This window comes from Neodiprion virginianus, chromosome 5, assembly GCF_021901495.1.
Source record: "Neodiprion virginianus isolate iyNeoVirg1 chromosome 5, iyNeoVirg1.1, whole genome shotgun sequence".
Taxonomy (NCBI): domain Eukaryota; kingdom Metazoa; phylum Arthropoda; class Insecta; order Hymenoptera; family Diprionidae; genus Neodiprion; species Neodiprion virginianus.
This window is the reverse complement of record NC_060881.1, coordinates 6,428,213-6,453,131: the sequence shown is the minus strand read 5'-3', so window position 1 is coordinate 6,453,131 and position 24,919 is coordinate 6,428,213. Positions and strand designations below refer to the sequence as shown.

General features: G+C 34.5%; 1 protein-coding gene and 1 long non-coding RNA gene across 2 annotated transcripts in view; one reads left to right on the top strand and one right to left on the bottom strand.

Moving 5' to 3' along the window:
• The window catches only part of LOC124305840 (uncharacterized), a 91,748-nt gene that overhangs the window by 46,657 nt on the left and 20,172 nt on the right, over positions 1–24,919 (top strand). The window lies entirely within an intron of this gene.
• On the bottom strand, positions 2,850–18,535 carry LOC124305835 (uncharacterized). Its single transcript, XM_046765733.1, has 6 exons — positions 18,351–18,535; positions 7,365–7,494; positions 5,373–5,515; positions 4,877–5,006; positions 3,297–3,411; positions 2,850–3,000 (listed from the first exon to the last, which is right to left on the bottom strand). The coding sequence occupies exons 1-6, from the start codon at positions 18,412–18,414 to the stop codon at positions 2,881–2,883; spliced, it is 702 nt and encodes a 233-aa protein (XP_046621689.1). The 5' UTR covers positions 18,415–18,535; the 3' UTR covers positions 2,850–2,880.

The following is a 24,919-nucleotide window of genomic DNA, read 5'->3' as shown; positions in this document are numbered from 1 at the left end:
CAGTCTACTTTTTCTTTTTCTTTTTTCTTTTTTTTCCACATTCCTTTCTTTGCATCTGCACTTTTTTTTACTTTTCCAAATCTATGGCGTAAAAATATAACCGCGGAGTAACGAATTTATTCTCCTCGATACATTCGATGGCGTATTAACAAAATAATGCAGGCATAGGTATATAATAATGTAAGGTATAATACTATAGGATTTTTTGTTTTTCTCGTTTTCAAGTAACAAAACTACATATATATGGATGTAAAGATTTGAAACATGCAAATATTTGTAGTATCGTTATTGTAACTGCAGTCACTTCCTGAAATTAAACACAAGATTCTTTCGATATCATCATTGTATTATTTTATACGCAATAATACAAATATTTTTTCTCTCTTCTTCTCATTTCATTATATTTTTTATTTATGCATCACCTATGTTGTTTTTTACGTTACATTCTAATATCGCGTTTAAGGATGCCTCATTTCATATTATGATATACCGTGCGCCTATTGTTTTATTTTGTTTTTTATTTTTTTTTATTTTTTGTCTTTTTGCAAATGAAGTTTATGCTGCATGGCGTAATGCGAGGAGTCTCTCCGAGTATATGTATAAACGATAAAATAATACGCGCTGTATCAGCGAAGCAATCGCATGCGAAAAATTGATCGATACACTCCGAATAATATATTCGAAGCTTACATACTGATGGAATTTCGATCATCGTCATCGTTAAAATATATAATAATAATCCCTTTATGTACACAGTACAAAATAAATCGACCGAAATTATTATTATTATTATTATTATTATTATTATTATTACTATTACTATTACTATTATTATTAATGTATCGTTAATGCCGAGATGACGACAGTTCGATAACCTTGAACAATATTTCCGAATGATGCGTAAATGATAGGGTAGATTATACGGGTAAGGTGTGTGTAAATAAATGTGCGTTTTCGTTCACTTTTCGCTCGACGAATCGATACATTCGTTTATCTATCTACAAATTATTACGAATAGCTAAAAATTAACGCACTTCTATACCATGCATATATTTTTTTTTTTTTTTTGGTTTTTTTTTCTTGATTTTTTTTCTGATTTCACACTTTTACGTACAATTTGCGATTGGTGTACGATTTATGCGTGTGTGCCTATTGTATTTTACCCGTGGAGAATGTATGAAATTGACGAAATTCCAATCCCGCTACAGTCTAGCTGAATTTTGTTATACTGTATCGTTAACTAGGACTATAATTTACAATTATGCCTATAAATATATAACTTAATTACTTGTAACAATGAAACTTGCCGGTGAGATGGGAGTAGCGGACAGAGGAGTGTTTTTTTTTGTTTGCTTTTTTTCTTTTTTCTATCCCATTTTATACAGTCTCTCTTCGTTACTAATATTTTTGGGAAAACTGAGGTGTTTCTTGTTTTTTTATTTTATTTTTTTCTCGAGAATGATCGTTGCATGCGCTAATGAAATAAATTAAACATGATATTTTTCATACGTAGAATAACGTGTGTGTGTGTGTGTGTGTGTGTGTGTGTGTGTGTGTGTGTGTGTGTGTGTGTGTGTGTGTGTGTACTGTACAAACTGTACATGCTTATACATAATATTACGTTTGTGTGTAAATGACGGTGATGATTATTATACTGACTGAATACGTCGACGGACAAATTTGAAACGTATACTTCCGTTTAAAGTGAACCCGATCTCACTGACAAGCTTATTATTGTTATTATTATTATTATTATTATTATTATTATTATTATTATTATTATTATTATTATTATTATTATTATTATTATTATTATTATTATTATTATTATTATTGTTATTATTATTATTATTATATTATTACTATTATGTATTTAATGGTAAAGCGTTTTTTACACAGGAATAAATGTCAGTCGTGCACACGACCGCTTAAAAAGAATAAAAAAAAAAGAAAGGAAAAGCGGTCACTGAGATTCAACGTGAGTTGTTGGTTCATATTACATGTATACCTTATTATCATCATCGTCTCTTTATCGTCGATCAAAAAGAATACAAATACATCTGACAAAGATAGCGGGATAAGAAAGGATAGACAAAAAGAAAATGATTTAAAAGAGAAAGATGGAAAAGAGAGTGAAAAAAATAAAATAAAATAAAATAACAATTGAATACACGATATCTGGATTATTCTTTGTTGCGTCAATTTTATCTTTCCAAGTTTTCATCTTGATTTTACGACGTTTTTTTCCTTTCCTATTAACAGTACAATATACTCTATTTTAAAACTTTTTTTACAAATACAAACTATCGGACGTTTCAATTTCCTGCAAATAGGTGTACATATTCGCGACAATTTTATACATTTCGATGCAAAACATTTTCTTTCTATCTTTTTCCTCATCTTTATCGCTGTCTCACTTTGTCTTCTCTTATTTCACAATAATGTAACAATTACGAGCACTATACACGTATTCACTATACATGGTATACGATGTTTCGCTGAAAGAAAAAAAGTTGAAAAAAAAAAAAAAACAAAATTGAACAATAAAGCATAAATACAATTATAAATGAAGCAATTTCAAAATGCGATTCTTTCACGATTATTATTTGTACCATTGCATTCACTGCACGCGCAAATAATATACCGAGAAATCGCTCAATCATATTTATGTTCGTACCTAATTAAGTCAAAAATGTACATTTACATACATACATACATACATGTGTGTGTGTGTGTTTATATATATATATGTATAAGGCGTAACAATATTTAAACGCCGTGCCAGCGTTTAATTCACTGATGAACATCCTTTCTTTTCCATTTTGTTTTTGTTTTTTTTTTTTTTTGGTTTGTTTGATTCGATGAGTCGGTGTTGAAAGCTTAGAGGAATAAGTATCTGCCGACTGTGAGTAAAACTATCGATAAAAATAGTCCTTCGGTTTTGGCTACGGCTCCTGAACTAGACAGACATTTCTTGATCGGGAACTTTTCGCAATGTTTCTGTAACGGAAATAAAAAAAGATACTTATTTCGAATGAAGTGAAATGAAAATTTCGGAAAAAACATCTCGTAATCTTTCGAGACTTGTCGACGGGTTGAAAAATTGAAAAAATGTGGCAAAAAAAAAAAAAACTAGAACACGCTGATACTTTGTTCGAACAACAAGAAGAAGAATAAGAGGAACAAATAAAAATTATAATTTATCCCGAAACTTTAACGAACAGCATTGAATACAGTTTATTGTAAAAGTGGGTTGCAGAATACAGGCGAATATTGCGATTATTGTGGCAGCTTACCTTGATCAGAGAGGAAGATGTTCTATCGAAGAATTCTTTTGTAAAAGTAGCGGTTTCCTCGCCGCATTTTACCAACACCGTGCGATACGAACAGTCGAGATAATTTTGGAATGAACTGTAACGAGAAGGACGGAGAAAAAAAATAATTTAATAAAATTGTTGAGTTATAAATCAAGCTTAACGAATTAAAAAAAAATTCTTACATAACTGTCAATTTTTATTCAATTCATTTTACTCTCGCTGCGGTATCGAGTGAAATTTTTTCCTATGCCTAGATTGCGCAAGAATTCGATTACGTCAAGGGCGAAAGGGCGATTAATTGGGGATTAATTAACGAAATTTTAGCCGGTTAAAATCGAGCCGAAAATTCGTCGCCGCGGTCTCGATGGTTGAATTAATCGTCGAGGAGGTAATGTGATTTTAAAAACAACGTCGAGACGAACGAATTCTTTTTTTTTTTTTTTTTATTTCATTCATTTATTTTTTTTATTTTATTTATTTTTTTTTTCCTTTAGGGAAATTAATTACGTCCAAAGAAATGAAGCGAGGGAGGAAGAGGAAGAGGAAACTCAATTCTCGGAGGAAATTATAATTGTAGATTTCCGAAAAGAAAAACCTTTGAGAATATTCAAATTTGAAATTAAAAGGATAATCAACTTATTACAGATACGGAGAACACGGAAGAAAACAAATACAGGATTATGATTTGTTATACAAGCTTGAAAAAAAGTGACAGAAAAGCTCTGTCTCAAATCTGATCGTATCGAATTCGTTTGAAATCTTATCTCACGCTATTGAAGGTAAAAAATAATTTCAAAGCTCACAGGATGTTTAATAATGAAAAATTTCCGCAAACAACTTGAATCTGGGGTATATTGATTTTAGCAATTTTTTTCATCTCTAAAATTCGCCGATTTATCAAGAGCTCGACGATGTTACAAATAATTCTTTCATATTCGTTGTAAACAAGTATTTAAATTTAACTGCGCGAGGGACATTTTAATTTTCTCGGTCAAATTTACGCTTATCAAATTACATACGTAAATTATACACGATTTATTTCTTTTTGTCGTTGCGTAAAATTCACAAAACATCAGGCTGAACTAGAAGTCGGATTAAATTGCTTCAATTGAGCTTAATGCGACCCAGATGTATGCGCACGATGACGTCACGACTCGCAGATATTCCAGTATTCCACAATAATTCTCGTGTATAATTCTCATTAACAAGGCCGTGCAAGACTACAAGGTACACATAATTGTTTCATTGACCGTAGCGTCGCTGAAAATAACTGCCGACTTAATTGGACGGTCACGGCCGATAAAAAAAAAGGATGAAAAAATTTTATGCCCGTCGAAAGAATTATATACCGTAAGAATTGTCATTTCATCGCAATTTCCTCTCCTATACATATATATAGGAAATATAAAATTTTTTTTAAACCCCTTTCTTTCCGCAACTACATTAATTTTTTAAACTCAATCAATACTCGACGTCAACTTTTTGCTGCACATGTTGTTTTATTTTAGTTTATTTCATATAATAGTAACGACAGTAGTATTCAATTTGATTCAACTCACCAGCAAATCTCTTTCATTGGATCGTTGGGCTTGATAACACGCATCTCCTGCATCTGGGCTGTATATTTATGCGAACAGCTGTCGAATTGCGGTTTGACTTGTTGCATGCACGGCATGTGTTTTAGAAAATCTGAAACACGCGATGAAAGTGATGATAATTTTTTTTTTTTTTTTTTCTTCGACAAGCAAATCGATCGTTCGATTCAATCAAACATTTTCGCATGTACAAATATTTTAACGGCTCAAGCGTTGAGAGGTATGGAGGGGAAAAAAAATCACTGCGACTAATGACAAATTTTATTTATCATAATCACGAAAATGATCGTAATTATAACGGTTAATTAACTCGTTGACGTAATTCAAGTCTTGTTGGCGGGTATTGTACGTAATGTCAAATATCGAGCATAAATATTTATAATGTATACAAGTAGAAGGGAAATTTTTTCCAAATATACAAATAATACGCAGATACGATAATATTATCTTTCATACTCACTGTCTTGATAAGGTCCCTCCTGACAGAGTTCCATTATCGCTGTATTCACGTCTACGTAAAGTTCATTGAAGTGTTGCCGTTGAGGTTCGTTCATGCATTGAGCGGTGTACCTTTTTATGCACGACACCGCCGACGATAGTTCTCTGTACGTAACGTAAACAAACAAACACGTTTTCGATCAATAACATTGTTGATTAAGCAACAAATAAAAAAGAGTCTAGACAAGATATTTTAAAAAGAATTGAAAAAGATAAAAAAGAATATCGTTTTATATGTTTTATTACAGCGTTTGCAGTTATACGTAACATTTCAAAATCGTTTACGCGCGATCAAGTTCTATTATGTTACAATATACGTCAGGATCGAGTCGAAAGATTAACGGAAATTGAGAAATGCGGGAAGAATTGTAAAGAAAAATCACCGCGGAGCGATAACGTCGTTCGATATTTAAACCCCGATTAATACGAACTCTGATAAGAATCTTTCAATCCCGGATGCTAATGACTCGATCGTTTATTACGGTCTAAATCGGGCAGCAGGCCTCGATCCTTTGGGGGTAAAACTGAAAAGGATCCCTCAGGATTATATCCTAGATTCTAGAGTATCTATCTTGGAGGATATACGGCGGATGCGGACCGCAATTTCCGCGCTTGCATTATCAAGGGAAAAATTGGATTGATACGAGACGATGCGGATAAAATCGATTGCGATTTTTCAACTCTATATAATTCGGTTTTTCAGCATCAAAGAGAAAAAATAATCAATTTGTTATTACAATTAAACAAGGCATACAAAACATTAGTTTTTGATTAGTATTTTTCTATTTTTTAACACTAAAAAAAAAGATAATGGTGAAAAACAATATATATATATTGTTGCAGTTTGCAATCTGACCTAATTGCTCTTCGATTGTTTGTCGAATAGAAATAAGATATAAAAAAATAAGACCAAATATCGTTTGCACAACAAATATAATTTATTCGTTTAAATTTCTTTTTTTTTTATGCAAATAGAGACCCGCATCGCTATACCTACAATTAAATTTCTCAATTGACGTTGGATTTGACTTGACGACTTTATATTCGAGACGCGTTAAAAAATGGTTTATTGTACCTAATCTGACAATAAGACGAACAGGTTGAACAATGTATGAGCTCCGGTTCCGTATCTTTACCAGTTCCGACGTTAAACGACCGTTGGGGTTGAAACTTTATTCATCATGTTATTATCCGCCTCGTTTCTACCCCAGGACCGAGAGTTGATTCGAAAACTTGATATCTTAGTACCAACTTCCGGTTACAAAGGCCGGATTATTACGGGCGTATAACGTATGGCGTAGTTAGAAATGTTCATGCAAAACTTTTAGTGCTTCGGGGTAGACAAGAATTTTAGGGAAGATTCAGAGAAGATTTCCCAGTGATTTCCAATGACTTTTCAACCATTCTGGACGATCCTTGATTAACTCCGGTTTGGATAAAATCTCAGAGGATGTGTGCAACGAGTCACTGGGAATCAGTCGAACTTGTCCGGAAAGTCGGAAGATCATTGAAAATCAATGGAAAATCACTCGGTGAAATGAAAATGAACGGAAAGACGCGATTGTAAGATAAAAATGAAACGGGATGTTAATTGATTGAAATTATTTGGGGTTATTTTTCAAGTGCTTCGCAACGATTTACAATTATTTCGTTTATTAATATCGATTGTTTTATCACGTTGTTTCGAAGAATGTTACACGAAGCTGAAGTTGGTGACGTTAATGCAACGAAAGATTGAGGAAACCAATCATCGTTTTACAATTTTTTTGTGACTTTCACAGAATTTCAGACGATTCCGAAGGCGCGAACTAACTTTACTTACCTTATAGAATATTCCAGTCATTCAAGTTCCTTTTATTATATTTACAATTTCATTTTCAAGTGTTTCCTTATTTTTAACTTTTATACACTTTAGGATTCGGTGAGTATTTTTGCGTTTCGATGTTTTACTTACATGCAGACTCGTTGGAGTTGTTCCTTCGTAGTAACCAATTCTGACCAGTCGCTTGAGAGGGTTTGCAACGGTCTTGCACATCGTGCCAATTCTTCTGGTCCGCATGATTCGCCTCGACAGCTTGCCAGCACTGTAACAGAGCGAGAAAAAAAGCGGATCGTTAAAGAAATTATCGAATATCTATAGATTTGCGGATTCGGTATGCAGGTGAATTCGGATATGAGGCTGAAGTTAATAACTCGAGAAATTTAGGTGACCAAACGTTGGACAGGGTGGCCACCAATTTTTGGGGAAAAAAATCCATGACATTTCCAGAATTTCAAGGACCTAAAACCTAGTTTTTCCCGACATTTCATAAATATGAGTTTTTCAATGCATATGCGTATTACGGTTTTACTGAATTTCAGGTTGTTCCAAGTTTCGAAGTAATTAATATTTATTTCACACAACGTTCAAATATACAAACTCCTGTACCTGACAAACGAATTAACGGCACAGCACTCTCTATTCTCTAGGAGTCTAGACTCTTCTACGAGTCTCGTATATATACAGTATACATATATAATAAGCCTTCTCTCGCTCTATTTCCGGACGGTATTCTATACCAACCAGCAGCAGGCTAAATTCTCCGACTCACCACACTTACAGTACCTACGCCCTAGCATCCATGACGTCTGTAATTCTGGACGAACCGAATTTAAAACGACGAAAACATAACGCGATATGCAGTAATTGAGTTAGAAATTCTCTATCCCTTCGTTTTTCCTTCTTATTTGATATTTACGCAATAAAATTTGTGGAATAAATTTTAAACCGATTCCTTGGCTGGGTTGTCAAGTCTTCTACGAAAATCCTCCAAGGATCCGTTGGCAAATGTTTGACAGAGTTAAGCTCCGTGTAAGCTCCGCAGACTTTTGTAGACTTTAATGCAACCTGACGCGAGGCTCTCCTCCATCTCTTTTTCCCCTTTTCTCAACGTTTTAGCGTTAATCTAGTAGAATTGCACCGGGAATTACGTACAGTTTCGTTTCCATGCTCTGCTGCATTTTTTAGAAACATATTAGCACGAAAGTTTTACGTTTTTTTTTATTCATTTGTTTTTGTTTTTGTTTTTTAACCGCGTTAAAACATAGAAACTGTGCATTCGTACAGCGCGAGGTTACACGTGATGAGGGGAGGAGACTCGAGAGTTAATTAATTATGACGCATGAATGCGATATTGTGAATTATGTTTTAACCCGTCGTCTACCTGTTTGCACACCCGTGGAAAAACCATCCGTTCAAATTATTATACTTGATGTGGATTTAACGGGGATTTAATGGGTTTTGTTTACCTGCAGCTTATTTATTAGCGCGAAAATATATATATATATATATATATATATATTATATACTTTATGCAATTAGTTGCAGTGTGATGAGAAATTGTTTCTGAAAGAGAGAAAAGAGCGAGAGAGAGAGAGAGAAAGAGAGAGAGAGAGTGAATTAATTAAAGAGAAGAAATTAATTGCAGAAACTTTCCGGTTACTGTTCGAGAGCATTATAATATATATATAGAATTAATCACAGAAATCTTTTAATGCAAGATTTACAGTGTAAACAAAAATTTTGCGATATTTTATCGCACGGAAATATTCATTATATATACAAAAAAAAATAAAAAATTGTGAATCGAATCTCGCGCGTAACTGAGAATATTTCTACCGTAATAGATTCAATAAATTTCAGATTCTGAATAAAATTCGTTTACAATAGCGTTACTTGTTTTATCATATTTTCTCTGTAGAGGTTATCAATGATTTTCCTTGCAGTGAATTTTTATACGAAAATTATGATCGTTGCTGGAGGATTGTTATTTTCAATAGCTGTAAAATACAAGCAACGATAAATCGTTGAAAATTATTTCCCTATCGTCTGCAACAGTAACAGAGAGTAAGATATAATTTCTAACCCCGCTTCGCTTTCCGCACCGAATGGATAATAAAAGTGCGGCTGTTATTCGAGTTTTCATACCGTACGTAATGAAGATATACGCACAAAAAGACCCCGAAGCGTGTATTATACAATATAATAGTTCAACAAACTAAACCCGTGCTCCTTGTTACAAAGTTGCAACAATTCTGAATCTCGGTTATTGTTACAAGTGCGGAATCAAAATGCCGTCCGCTTATACGCGTACTTATTACGTTACTACGATTTTCATTCTCGCATAGAATTTAACGATCAAAGCTGCGGAGAAGTAAATTTTTTTCCTCATTCTCTCTACGACGTTATTATCATTTATCACACTGTTAAACTCCCATAACGATGATCATCGCGCGTGCAAAACGACGCGCTGTTACAAAACGTTATTATACACATATTATATGCGGTATTTGATAAAACGACTTACGTTACGATACGCGCGTGTGTGTATTGCGCATTAAACGGTAAATGCTTTTATATTACGCGAGCATGTTTTACGCGTTTTTCCGTACACAAATTACTCGTTTCTATGACGGCGACAGCGTGAGTCTGCGAATGCGCATGCGCGGAGTAATGAAAAGACCATTTTCAAGCCCTAGGAGTTAACACTGGAATTTTCCGCACTGCGCGCACGCGCCGTAGCGAATAAATCTGACATTACGCGACCCTAACCTCAATTTCGTGCTCTTGTTGGTATAACGAATGCAACGGTATTTTCGCTTCGCGTATTTTCAATACTCGGCTTCGACTTCGCCTACGACTCGTATTGCAAACTTAAGCTCGGCCCGAAAATACCGAGTTTCCCTCCTCGTTGCACGATATAGGTATCTGACTATTATATTCTAGAACTAACGAATACCCGTAAGCTTTTTTGCTCATTATTCGACAAACTTTGCGATATCCGTTTTCATGTTGTATGCCTATATTTGTCTAATACACTGCGAAGAACAGCGGCGGGATTATACACCTATGGCAAAAGCGAAAAACAAAACAAACAAAAAAAAAAAAATAGCCAAAAAAAGTCTCCGTTTTTGTTCCCGTTTCGAACAGGACTGGCTTGAGATTACACTTTGGCGGTAATCGAATATCGATTACATTTCAGATATACATATACGGTTGCGCACAAAACATACAGGCATGGACAGCATCGATGCGCTATATATAATATAATAACGCATGTATCAACTGCAGTGCGATCTGCATGCACGCTATATTGGAGTCGATTAGTGCAGTGTAGTGCGCAATGGGATTCGCGTTTGAAACAGTGATAACCCCCCCCCCCCCCCCCCCCCTTCAAAAAAGAAAATCACGCGAATGAACAAAAAATGTAACAAATTATAGTGATAGAAATTATTTAACTAAACGAAAAAAAAAAAAAAAACTTGAAGAGTTCGCTATGGAGATCGTAGTTAAAATTTTATGTAATACAAAGGTGAAAATCGAAGGAGTACCGTTTATTGACTTGTAATTGAGCATCTGCAAGGTTCTCGATGCTTGTGTTTAATAATATATGTAGATTGAATTGAGGGGTGCAGGGAAAAAATAATTGGAAATGTGTTTATACAGAGAGAAAGAGAGAGAGAGAGAGAGAGGTACGGGTGAAAAAGGGAAGAAATCAAACACAAATAAAAAAATAAAAATAAAAAAGCACACGAATTTAGTTAATGGAAAATCTCTTTGCCAACGTATAGGTTTTTATATCATGCCGGTGAATAGAATGAATCCCCATAGAATGAAACTGATGAAATTCTATTATTAAATATCTTTCTTTTGTTACTTCTGCCGACATGTGCGTTGTACGTGATCGATCACTGCCAATCTGCTGGGGGCGTAAGGATGACGTAAATACCACGTATACATATACACATTTACCCAATTGCTCAACTATTCGCAGCGTTTGTACATTGGTATAGTATTAACATACATATTATACTGTATATACAAATATGCGAGATATGCGCATCTTACAAACGCAATTCTGTTCATTCAAAATCGACTTATAACGTGCAATTTAGTCGATTCAAGTCAGGATCAACGAGATCAATTCTTTTCCTTTCTACATCGAAGAAAAAACTTTCGACTTTGCATACCGCGAAACAATATTACATATACATATGTGTGTGTGTGTGTATATATATATATATATATATATAATAATTCTAATTTTATTTGGGTCAGGTAAATTGTTAACTTACAAAAGTTAATATCTAATATTAGATAAACGAATGAGAGGTTCGTTATCGTCTCTTGCAGGGCGTTCGATGACCCTTTCATAGTATAATCTCTACGCACTTTAAGCCTGCATTCATGCACGTATCTATGCCTGTAATGTAGATATAATATAATATAATATAATATAATATAATATAATATAATATAATATAATATAATATAATATAATACATATACATATATGGTACATATTGTAGAGGCGCGCGAAGCGATTTATCGTTCAAAGGGTGAATTCACCCCATTCAACCTGGTATAATGCACCCTCTCCATATACCTAACACGTATCCGTCTGTGTCCTGAAGCATTTATACCGTAGGCGATTAATTGTCCCCGGATTTGTCCGTCCCTCAAATTTATCGCGGTCAGTATAATTGTATATAATATCCGTTACACGTTTTACCACACCCGCTGAAGTGGGTAGTACGAATTTTATATCTTATCGGATTCGTTACACAACACTCTAGAACATATGCCTAAGAGGGTCGTCGGCTTATTCGATGCTCGGTTATATAATATATGTCATATGACAAACTATGATTATCGTGATATATAATATCAGCACGTGCGAGAAGGAAAAACAAAACCAAAAAAAAAAAAAAACATGCAAATAGAAGCATACAAAGTTTAAGACATACAACGGACAGAGACAACTGACGCGATGAAAGATTTTAATTAGAAAATGTATTATATTTGTCGTGTAACTTCTTCATTCGTATTATATCTAGGAAGTAGGAAAAGTATTTTTTATATGTATAATCGAATCGAGCCGCGGAAATGTGTGAAGTGTTGGCATGCTAAGGACCATGTTTGCGATTATCCAAATTCAATTTGATTATCGAATAATTAGAATTTGTATTTTTCGAAGAGTTATCGAAGCGTATAAATCATATTTACTGACTAGAGCCGCCGAGAGATAATTTGATTATTATAATACAATTTGGCCTCTTTTGCTATCAGTTGCTCAATTTTTATATGTGTACATTATGTGTACGTGTCGAATAATAATTTTCGTACGGAATATGCGCGTTTGATGTAACGACATTAAGGAGAATTTAAACTGATTATAATCGTTTTGTCACGAGATAAGAAGGTGAATCAAAAAACTTGAACTTAAATTACAAGAGACAAATATTACTCGGCTTGGCCTCGTTAACTCGAAAGACTTTGTTTGCAAATGATATGGATGTAGATAAAGTTTTTGGTTTTTTAAACTCCACCGTTTGAAAATATAAAGAAAAATATATATATATATATTTCATATCATTTTGCAGGCGCAAGACTCTCGAATTCAGACGCGTAATAAATCCTTCTATTCGGACGGTTGAAAAATTTTACACGTGGCAAGAAATAAAAAACGAACACTCCGGGTCTCCACGTGTATAATGTACGCAATACGCGATTGCGATAATATTAGATCTATAATTACGTGCGATTTGACGAATGCAGCTGATCGAACACTTCATCGAATTATTAATACAGACTCTAAAGCTGCGTGAATTTGTGGTTATAATCAGCGATGTGAGGATTTTATTTAAATCATGATAATCCATTTATCTGCACATGATAGATCGAAAAATATTATTGTTTACAGTCAACCTTGAATGCAAAGAGATAATTTGTTATTAATGCATAATAAGTACATTTATAATACACATGCATATTTTATACATAGGATATTCAGTTAACAATCTGCCAATCGGGGAGAAAATTTTTCTTCTACATATTGTACGTACAAATTTTAGTTACATATTTTATCAAATCATGTCAAAGTATGCCTTGTGTTCGAAAAAAAAAAAAAAATATGTCAAACATTTTCAATTCCATCACAGAAGCAGCAGATAATTTGTTCTAATTTTTTTTTAACAGTAGACCGTAAGGATTGTCAAAAAAATTGGGATAATATTTCGGTATCAAATTATAGTAACTAAATACACTGTAAACGCTTAAATCTTATACATACTAACGTCTCTATCTGTACAGTGATTCGCCAATTTTAAAAGAAAAATTAACATTCCGTTAACGCGACATTGGCCTCAAAAACATTAGAGCAAAAAATAAACATCCCGATCGAATTAACGGCGCCTAAAACACGGACGGACCCCGTTTCGGCATAATAACTGGTCTTTTGGCAATCTAATCGCGAACCATTCGTTCGAACGCACCGTCCTTAAGTTGGCGCCACACGTGATATACAGTCGAGTCTAGACTCTGGATAGTTACGTAATCCGTGTCTCTCGTCAACATTTCTCTCTCTCTCTCTCTCCCTCACTCTCACTCTCACTCGCACTCTCTCTTTCTCTTTGCCTTGCTCGCTCCACGGTTGATTATACGCAGAGTAAACAATTGCTCCCATCCGTTACAGAGGGTGAAAATAATACGTCAAAATTCACAGTAATTCGACTCTGCGTCGCGCTATACGTAGAAACAATATCGCTCGCAACAATATTGCAAATAGTGTGGAGATCATGTTTTATTATAATAACATATGTACACATGCAATATAGGTATATCACAGGTCTATACCGTAATGTTACACAAATACATATAATACTGCTAGATTCGTTTCAAGTAAATCATGTTCGCACAATTTACCGTTATAACGTCTATTGTACAATTGCATTATTTATTACGCGGTTAAACAAATTTTCGACAGTTACGAAAACTGGCTGCGAGAATCCCAAATTTTTTTATTTCACCGAAAATTCGTCGTGGCGTTTTGTTCGACGTTTGTACGAACTTTCAAACTCTCAGTTTCTTCCCGCCGAAAAAACCCTCTGAAATCTAACCTAACCTAACTTAATCTGACTTGAAGTTGTAAAAAGAAGAAGCAAACTCAAAGAGAACGCTATATAGTCAGTATTTACCGATCGAGTAAAAATGTCACTTATTTTAACCAATTTTTTTTTTTTTTTTTTTGTTGCTGCCATTATTGGCTATATGTATATATTAATAAACTTTTACGTTTCATGCTCGCAGCGAGAATAATAACTCTGTGCAAGAAAATTTGTGTGATAAATACGGTAATTTACCGAGACTAATTTTCATTATTCACTCTTATAGCTTTCGTTTGCGATAAGAATAATGAAAAAAGAAAAAAAAATCCCTTGCGTAATTTATGCATGAAAAGTCCCTAGGAATATTACAATATCGCGCATGTATGTACGTGTGAGAAACTTCCGTGCATCGGAGATCAAACGCAAGTATGGTTCTCGTGTTTCACGCGCGTACGAGGTGAATAGCCACGCATTTCGTGTAACACCTACACACCTACCAACCTTACACACCTACCTAACCTACACACCTTGCCTGCGTAGCTCGGCGCAAGGCCAGCCGACGTTGCAAGCCGTTCTCTCATTGGCTGAAATAGATCGTACGATGTTCTACGCGCGGTGTATAAATATCCAGGGTTACCAACACCACCGTCGGCATCACCATTGCCGCCGCCGCATCCCCACATTCCCGCATCGCAATGCCAAGCAGACACCGAAGAATACGACGCGACACGCGTTTCTCTCTCTCTCTCTCTATCTTCCCGACTCTCTTTCTACCTTCTTATTATACCTCCAATTGTTATCCAAATAACACTATGACGGGGTGAAATATACCGTTTATAACTATATATTATATGAATGATCGTAAAACATGCACCCGCTGCACAAGATCTGCATCACTCTTCGATATTGTTGTACTTGGTCGGTTGTTTATTTTCTTGCATTATTTTTTAATTTTTTTGTTTGTTGTTATCGTTTCTTTCATTATACATTATTGTCACAAGTTTCGATGAAAGGTAAAGTCGAGTACGGTGTTCCGAGGATATGTCGCAAACCTGCCGCATACAACGGTCCTGTAGTATCAATCAATGTTATTATAAACGGGCGACAATTTATCATATATATGTACGTACGTATATGCCTAAGAAGCGTTGCAAATGGAAATGCATTAGAAAATGGATATTACGAACGGTTGTTAATATTTCTCTGGAAATGTTTGTCGTTGCAATACTTTTCTCTGAAAGAATGTGACAAACGTGTCAGGAGGTTGCAGAGTAACAACGACGATACAATTTTATTATTCATGCAAACTGAGAAACGTCAAATTTTCCCGCAATCGAGTTTCCTTGCGAAAGTCGAATTGTTTTCGATACTTTGAAATCTCCCCTCCAAACTCGTGCGCTTCTCGTTGCTCAAACGTAATAAGCGGACGAGAGGCAAAAAGTGTTGATAAATTTTCTCCGAACAATAATTCGTTCAAGGTGTGCAAACTATAAAGAAAGAAAAAGTTTGCGTCGTGTTTGTGCGTGTGTCGGTGTGCAAGCGAAAAAGGTCTCCCAGTACGGCGATAAATTCTTTCTCGTACGATATAAAGTAAAAATTTTACCCCCCTCCGATATCTTTAACGGAGGTGTTACATCTTCGTTTTCTTATTCTTCTATTTTCACCCCTAAGGTATTACGATGATAATAATAATAATGATAATCTTCTTCTAATATAATTTTTCCATTTTTCTTCCACAACCATATTCTGATCTCTTCCCTAAATTCGGCGCATGAGAAGAAGGAAACGGTGACAGAATTTATATTTTGATTTGGAGAATGAAAAGCAACAAGTAATTTAAACAGTCGACGTTCCAAGTAGAAAACTGTTGGTGTAATGGAAAATCAAACGCTCGAGATTGAGATTCGTAAAGTTGACGTGACGGTAAGTTTTTATCTTGGAGGGGGGGGGGGGGGGCGTCACCTCGGAAGTTCAGTATCTTATGAAATTCACCGTAAATCCACAATCAAAGCAAAAATATACACTCATCAAATATTACGGAGGTTACAGGTGTACTCTTATCAAAATCGTTGTAAAATGATAAATCAATGAATCTTGTTTCTTTCGATCTATTATTTATTACCACGCCAACATCACTAATTTTAATCTCTTAATCGGACGAAGACGAGACGAGAGAAGTAAACATATACATCTATATATATATATATACACAACATATTTGGAAAACTTAACCGGTTGAAAGTCACTATAAAGTTTGCAAAATAGGGATATTTTATTTCCCCGTTACGTTTCGTTAACGTTAATGTTTACCAACTTCAGTCTCTTTTTTCGAAGCATCATCGCTGATATATGTATATATATATATCCATACTATATCGTGGTTAAAGGTAAATAAATGTTATTTCGCCAATTAAACACAACGTCTCCGTTTAATTTCTCGTCGAACGTGTACGTCAAGGCGCAGAAGGGGGGGGGGGGCAGGTGTGCGTGATAAATGTGGAATGACGTTGGTCGAAAGGGGAGGGGGGAGAGCGACGCGCACGCCCATTGTTTCGACCAATCGGAGAGCCGGAGACGCCTGACGTCATATCGTACGATATAACGGACGTTGAGGAGCCACGTGCTCAGGTAAGAAAGAATCCGTATACTTATTCAAGCACGAATGTGCCCGAGTAAAAGCCGTGAGAGACAAATACCGGTGGGGGATACGGAGAGTCTATTCTTGGACCAGGGAAAGGTGCCGCCGATTATATATACATATATGTGTGTGTGTGTGTGTGTGTATGTACGTATAGTATATATTTATATTTAAATGCCGTACGTGGTTTTGTTTTTTTTTATTTTTTTTTTTTTTCTATCATTTTTTCACCTCTCGTATTGCTTACGAGTCGAAGGGACGAAATAACAACCGACGTCAGAAGTTCAGGAAGTCAAATGTATATAACTTGTTGACTGCGATGTACGTTTTGAATTGGAGCGTTGCCATTTTTCGATTATGTGTGGCGAAAAGAAGCAAAAAAAAAAATAAAATAAAACAAAAAAGAAAAGAAACGAACAAGTTACTTGGCTGTTCGTTTTATAAATGTACGATTCCAAATAACGTATCTTTGATTTGGAAAATCTGACACGTGCGCTACCCTAATAATAATTCTACATATTATGTCGCATAGACTTCGGTTACATTTTACAGTATCGATACTGTAAAATTGTGTGAAAAATTTTCATCTGCATAGTTCTTTATCTGTTTAATTCCTGATCGAACAACGCGATGCGTCATGATTCTCAGAGTATTTTTTATTTATTTATCGGATTATTTAGATCGACAATGACATATGAGATTAAAATACGAACAAAACGTAAGGACGAATTTCCGCGTATAATTAAACTTGCGTTTCACCTTTATTATATGTTATGATTTATCGTGAAACTTGAATCGACTTAAGGCCGTTAATTACAGAACTCGATAAAATAAATTTACTAAAGAATTGACTTAAATGAACCGAGAATTAAAGAAATAATCGTTTTCTTGAGAGGTAATCCTTCAATTTTGCATTTCTTTTTTTCCATGCTTCCCAGTTTTGCAATTGACGATATTCAAACTCTCTGACAACGTTGCCGACTGTTCATATTTTCACCAAATTTTTCTTACGTAATATATCTACGCGAATTAGAGTATAAAAAATGCATGTACGCATATTTTGCCAGACGGACGCTTCTCGTTAACGATTAAATTTTAATCCAAACGCGGTTTCGTAATTCCATTCCAATACAAGTTACCAGCCATTGATATATATATAATTATATCAGAATCTTTGAAATTGAAATTTATTCACTCTTCGTCGTTATTTCCCAGTTTCCTTCACTTTTCTTCGTTGGTATGTATAATATATGTGTATACGTATATTCGCCTGTCGAATCAAACGAAAAACAATGAACCGATCATACATTTTCGTTTTCGTTAGGTTTTCGAAAAATTACATGCCTATAGATAATATAACACGTGTCCGATACTCACGGGAGTAAAATGCTGTCAACAAAAGGGCGAGCCAAGAAAGTTGAGTTTCGACGAAGTTTTTCATGTCGACTACGCGTCACGTTTTATTTATGCAATATACGTTATATCGTACAACTATCGCAATGTTGACAATCTATCACAGAAAATTAATATGTTCCCGTCTTGTTTAACAAAACGTACACGCTGCACAAAAAACAAATTTATCACTGCATCAACTTGCAGAACAATTTATTAACAGTTTTATTAAACGTGTATACAATATGTGTATATGTTAAACACAAGAACGTTGATTACTTCACCGAAGGTTGGACGAATTATTTTCAGCTGATATACATACATATGTATATATAATTTTTTATTAAAACTTTTCTACAACAATGTGTGTAAAATTCGAATTGAAACAAACAACCGTCACTGACAAATTTCCCGCGGTTTTATGACTCTCAAATCCGCGTTGCGATAAACCGTTGGCGGCGGAGCGAAGAGCGGTCGAGTGTTCGAAATTTGAAAATTTGAAAATTTAAACTTCGTCAGTATCGTTCGGTCTTATCGCTCGCCGTGCTGCGGTTATTGCTTCGACCTTATTAGACACAAGTGTTTTTTGGTATTGGTCTTTTTTAAATTGTATTTTTTTTAAGGAAAACACAAGAAAGCCGGCGCGGAGTTTGATATTTTTTATTTCTATATTCGACGATTCGTCTCGCCACTCCGTTCGCGCAACTGACTGACGGCAACTGGACTTTTCGCGGCAAGCCAAGCTCTCTCAAACCTCTTTCGGGATTTCTCAGAGGCGAAACGCGCATGCTCAGAACGAACAGCCGATCCTACCCAACGCTGCTAGGTATTTCTATACGCGGGGAGCGACTCGACTCTACTTATCTCTTTCTTTCTCCGCCGCGCCACGTCGGTCTCGTAAAGAAAAAGGTAGAAGGGAAGAGAAAAAAACATAAAATACGAGAAAAATAAAAGCCGACTCACACGTAAGATGACGCGCCGACAGAGTCCGCTGAGCTCTCGCGATCAGCGCTCGATTTCAACGTCATTAACCCGACGATCATCGCGATTCCTTAATTTTTTTTTTATCTCTATCTCTCTCTCTCTCTCTGTCTCTCCAAAATATCGCGAAATATGTTCGATAAATTTTTATTCAGAGGAACGAATACCGTACGAACGATATGTTTATACATGTTACACACCTTGTGTATAGCTGTATAAGATTAATTCCAACAATTTGTTTCTTCAATTAAAGGTGGGAATTATGAAAGGATGCAAGTGCCTGCAACCAAAAATTTAGAAAAAAAAAAAAATTATCCAAGTTGTTTTATCGAAACACGTGGCACTTTCAGCCTTTTTAAACTCTCGTATTCAACTCTCGTACCGGTCATTTGTCGATGTTTCAAAATTTATAGTTAATTTAATTACCTCGAGGCATTGTTTTTTCTCCATCTGTCAAAACTCACGAAATTCAAAACTATGGTTATGTATACAAATCTTCAAGATATGTGTAATTAATTCGGATTAAATAACAACGATTATGATTAAAAAAAAAAAAAAAAAAAAAATTGGGAAAAATTGCACTTGTACCGATATTATAATGCTTTCATCCTTTTACGTTCTTTTGAGCTCTTCCACTCAAACGACATGACAACACGCATTTCACTTATAATTATAGCATTATAGAAAACCAATTTTAAAATACGTTACATCTGTGTCCTACTGATCTTTTTTTTTTATCGTTTTTTCTTTTCTTTCTTCTTCTTTACAACTATTTTATTAACCTCGTTTACCTTGAAGGTCGTTCGAAAAATTGACGCTCTCCATATTCGTTTTATCGATAATTTTCTTCCTCATCTTGTTTTTTTTTTTTTTTTCTCTTCCCCTTTTATTTCATGAAAACATTTTGTGCGGGCATAATTATTGTACATAGAGGGGGTCTGTTTTTAAATATAATTCTATGTATTAGAAACGGCACAACGCGTCGATCACGACAGCACATGATGAATATACATATAAATATACATAGCCGAGGTGAATCACGCGAATTTAATATTATTTATGTATTATACATTTGCATAACATATATACATGTATATAAAAATACATGTATACGCATAATGTAGAATCGCGGGATGGACGAGAGAATTAACGGATTTTATTCGTGACTTTTTTGCGTCACGAGGAAGGCAGAGGAGGAAGAAGAACACCATCACAGGCTTTCACTTATAAATGTAGATTAACGAATTTCCACTCATCTTTGAGATTCAAAATCATGCAAATTTTTTTTTCCGTCGTGGTGAAAATTAAGAGGCGAACGAAAAAAAGGAGGAACACGAGAAGGGGAAAGAAGAGCACAAACAAAATAAGATCGATAAGTTGAAGAGAGTAGAAAAAACAAAAAAAGAAATCATCTCGAAAGTAGAACAAATTTGTTTGCGTTTTATTTTTATTTCGTCGCGAAAATAGGCGTCGGAAACATTGTCGCGAATTTGCGAATCCAACCGCTCTTCGTATAGATAATTCAATTCTATAAATATAAATATATTTATATATATATGTATATATATATATATTGCGTTACACGTTTCGCGCGTGAATAACGTCAAATCTATGATCATTCCTTTTTATTATTCTCAATATCTAACGACGCATCGTAAATAAGTTTTATACAAATTTATAGCTCGTATTGTATTTGCAGATATTCCAGTCAAATTTGGACGTAGTAAATTCTCGTTTGGATATATTTGATAAAAATTAGGAAAAGATTTAGGCAGATCAACAAGAAAAGTGTTCACAGTTTATGCAACTTCAAAATTCTTTAGCTTAATTAGCGTTTATGCATAGTGTAAATTTTTCACACCGAACAATCGAAAAATTAGTCTCGATTAAAATGCACCATTTCACTTCAATTTGCGTATATAGATCGTATTTCGTAGTGAAACTTTTTTTCACCCAAAGATTTTTCAAGCAAGTCTAGGATATGACAGGATCAATGAAAGTATCCAAGGTTTATGCTCAATAAAAGCGGCTGTAATAACGATGCGTGTACTGTAAAAGTTTGTGCCGGAAAACTTTTTTTTTTTTAAGCTTTTGTCGCAAGTCGATTTCTTTATCGTTGTAACGAGTCATTTCTCCCAATTTTTTCACGCATCTCGATTTATATTATTATAACGAGTTCCTATCACCGATCGTGAGTTTTAAACATCTTAAACAATGACATTGCAAAACGTAAATGAGTGTCGAGTTGTATGTACACACTGAGACGAAAAAAAAAAGGTTTCGTATGAATCATGAATAAGACTAAAAGTTCTTCTCATTCACGCGGTATGACATTCATATTTTTATTGTAACGCTGACCGCCCGAGTAATCGTGGAAAAAAAAAATCATTCCGTTCAAAATAATTCATGGATTATCAATAAAACTTACGAACTTCCAAAGTTTCATTAAATATAATATTTTGCTTATATATAAAATTGTATATTTGATACTTTTCTATTAACTGCAGTGTTGTTATGCAGTAGTGAAATCAATATTACAGTGTAAAAATTTGTTCATTTAACTATTATATTTCACACGTGTGTGAATGTAACGTAACACTTACGTTATATGTTTTCACTTGCATCGCAAGTTTTACATGGAATCAATTACCGTAAAAAGTCGAAGAGCTTTCAGCCTGAACGTTTGTTTGAACATAAATGACGCATGCCTTTATCGAACGCTCTATTTCTATGTCAGGTATGTATTATAAACGTCAGAAATCCGCTGACATTACAGGATAAATAAAACGTCGGCACCAAGGAGCGTGACAAACGTAATACGTATTACGTACGCGTATGTCGTAAATTATATTACGTTTAATAGCAGGAAGTTGCCGACTTGCTCTTTAAATAATAAACGCATATACGGACGAAAGAAAAACGAATGGGAAGAAGGGGAAAAGATATTAGGAGAGTTCCGGATACAGATCCCATTACCGACATCTTATCGACATTTTTAATCGCTTCACAGCTCAGACGCAAACCCTTTCTTTCGGGCGAGGCTCATATATACCCATCTATGCGCGGTTTTTACAATCCGACGAACGGTAAATTATATTATGATAATTCATGCAGTGATTTTCCGTTTGCGTAAAACTCACACGTTTTATTGGCACTGTGTAATGAGATATTATAATATTACTTCACTGGGGAAGGTAAAGCATTGCGAATAATCTATACGACTTTTCGTAATTATTTAAGCTCGTTACAATACATATGTATAATGGAAAAAAGTAACGGTAATGACAATTATGATTGAATGGAAAATAGGTTCACAGAAATATTAATTAATGATTAAAAACAAAAAATTACCATTCATTTTACAGGTATTAAAGAGTATAGTGCATAATTATTATTTTTCACTCCTATTTATGTATAATTCTTAATTCTATTTTTTACGGGATATAAAATTGAGTATCGGATATTGTTATTTCTGTTCCCTTTATCTCCTCGAGTGTTTCGGTGTCAATGTACTTACAACTGTCAATGCATCTTCAATGATAAACAAAATTATACCGACAACAAACGGCTGAATGATATATGTTGTATGTATGTATATTGCATGTCTCGTTGGATATACGTAATCGGCAATGATGACGCTTACTATCAAATCTCACGTGATACGAGATCGTAGAGATTGATAATCTTACACCAGCCACGTAGAATTATAATATAAACGGAAACGCGTGTTTGTGTTCGATATCGGCTGCAGAACTGTTAACAACACTGAACGTTCATTAATCACCCTCTCTTCCCGTACTTACAATTAATCCGTGACGTCACTTCCATCGATGCCGTAAAACGATTCGGGCGATTCATCCGTTAACGAATTGCCAAAAATATCCGATCCGATTGCCAGACTTTTGATTTATCACCGCATTACTTGAGACGAAATGAGCGAGTTTATCCAAACACTTCGATATTCGAAAGTCGAAAGTCGCTTGTGCGGCATGAATTCTATGGAGATACTCTTGAATATTTGTCTGCGAGTTGAATGTTTAGCTTGAATCGTGATTTTAACATCATGCGGTGAGAATAGTGTAACGAATGTTTCAGTATCCATATTATTGGCGAAATTTTTTCAAACATTTTTAACTCAAACAAGTGGAAATTTCGTAGATTTTTTAACAGGTATCATCTGGTAAATGATCGAATAATTTGTACACAAGAAATTCGGTTAGCGGTGTTTAAAAAAGTCTACATAATTTAAGTAAAACCTGTATCGTAAAATCAGCGTTCGATTTAGGTAAATGTAGGTATATTTATAGCAGAATTTGATTTATACAAGTTCGTCGTTCGGAAAATATATTCAAGGGCAGAAATTTTTTTACCAATTTTATTTCTCTTTTATAGAGATGAAGAGAAATTAAGTTAAAAGAGAGCCAAATCCCATTCATCCAGTTTATACAATATTATTGTATGAAACGTCGATTGTTAAAAGTTTGACAATAATAATTATACGAACTCCGAATTTGTATATATTAGATTTAAGTAATATAAAAGTCGATTGACGTCACGTCGCGAAATTCTATACCGTAACTATTAAAAACATTCCACATCCATCTCATTTATTTTAGTCTCTGTTTATTCTTCTATTCTTTCTTTTTCGCTCCAGCATTGAAATACGACATCGATGCTGAGAAATCGGATATCTGCATAAATTATACGATACTTATGTCTATTATGTCTGGCATCTATGATTTCAGTAAAATATAATATGCATTAATATACATATGTATACATATATATAGGGCAGTTCATACAATTTCGACCTGGGTCTGACCTTTGACCTCTCGTATCTAACCGACGATTATTTATATAATTGTTTTGACTTTTAAAGGCACTCTGTTTTGTTTTTTTTTTTTGATTTTTTTAGACACAATTTTAATTTTGCCACGTTATTAATCGACACAATTTAAAAGGATGAAAAAATTGTGAAAAATGGCTCGTCAAACGTCAAAACTTTTCCTTCCTACTGTTTTCGAGCTTTTTCCGAAAAACAAAAGAAACAAAAAAAAAAAAAATAAGAAACGTTAAAAAATTGGAGGCAGGAATTATTTTAATACGGATGATTGCAGAAACATTTTCGTGCGTCGCATTGGATCGTTGAAAATACTTGTAATTTTTGGTTCGGGAACGATGACCAACGAATTGTGGCGTGACACGGATCCGGCTAAACAAAATCCACCAAACACGCAACACACGGCGTATTTCACTGCGCAAATGTCGTCAAAATTTTCCACAGGGTCAATGAATTTGCAGTTTTTTTACCCCACCCTCTATGACTCGAATAATTAGCAAGTTTCGAACGAGTAGATAAAAATCATACAAAGAAAATAAAAAAAAAATATATATATAATCAAATACTTACACGTATGTACGTGTTAAACGCTAATATTCGTACCTCTCATACATTCGTATAACATTGTAACAGACTTCGGGCGTTTTTAACACGTACTATACATTTAATACATTCCAACCGAATTTTACGGCATCCATTATGCCCACCTCGTTATGTACCCATGTCAGTTACA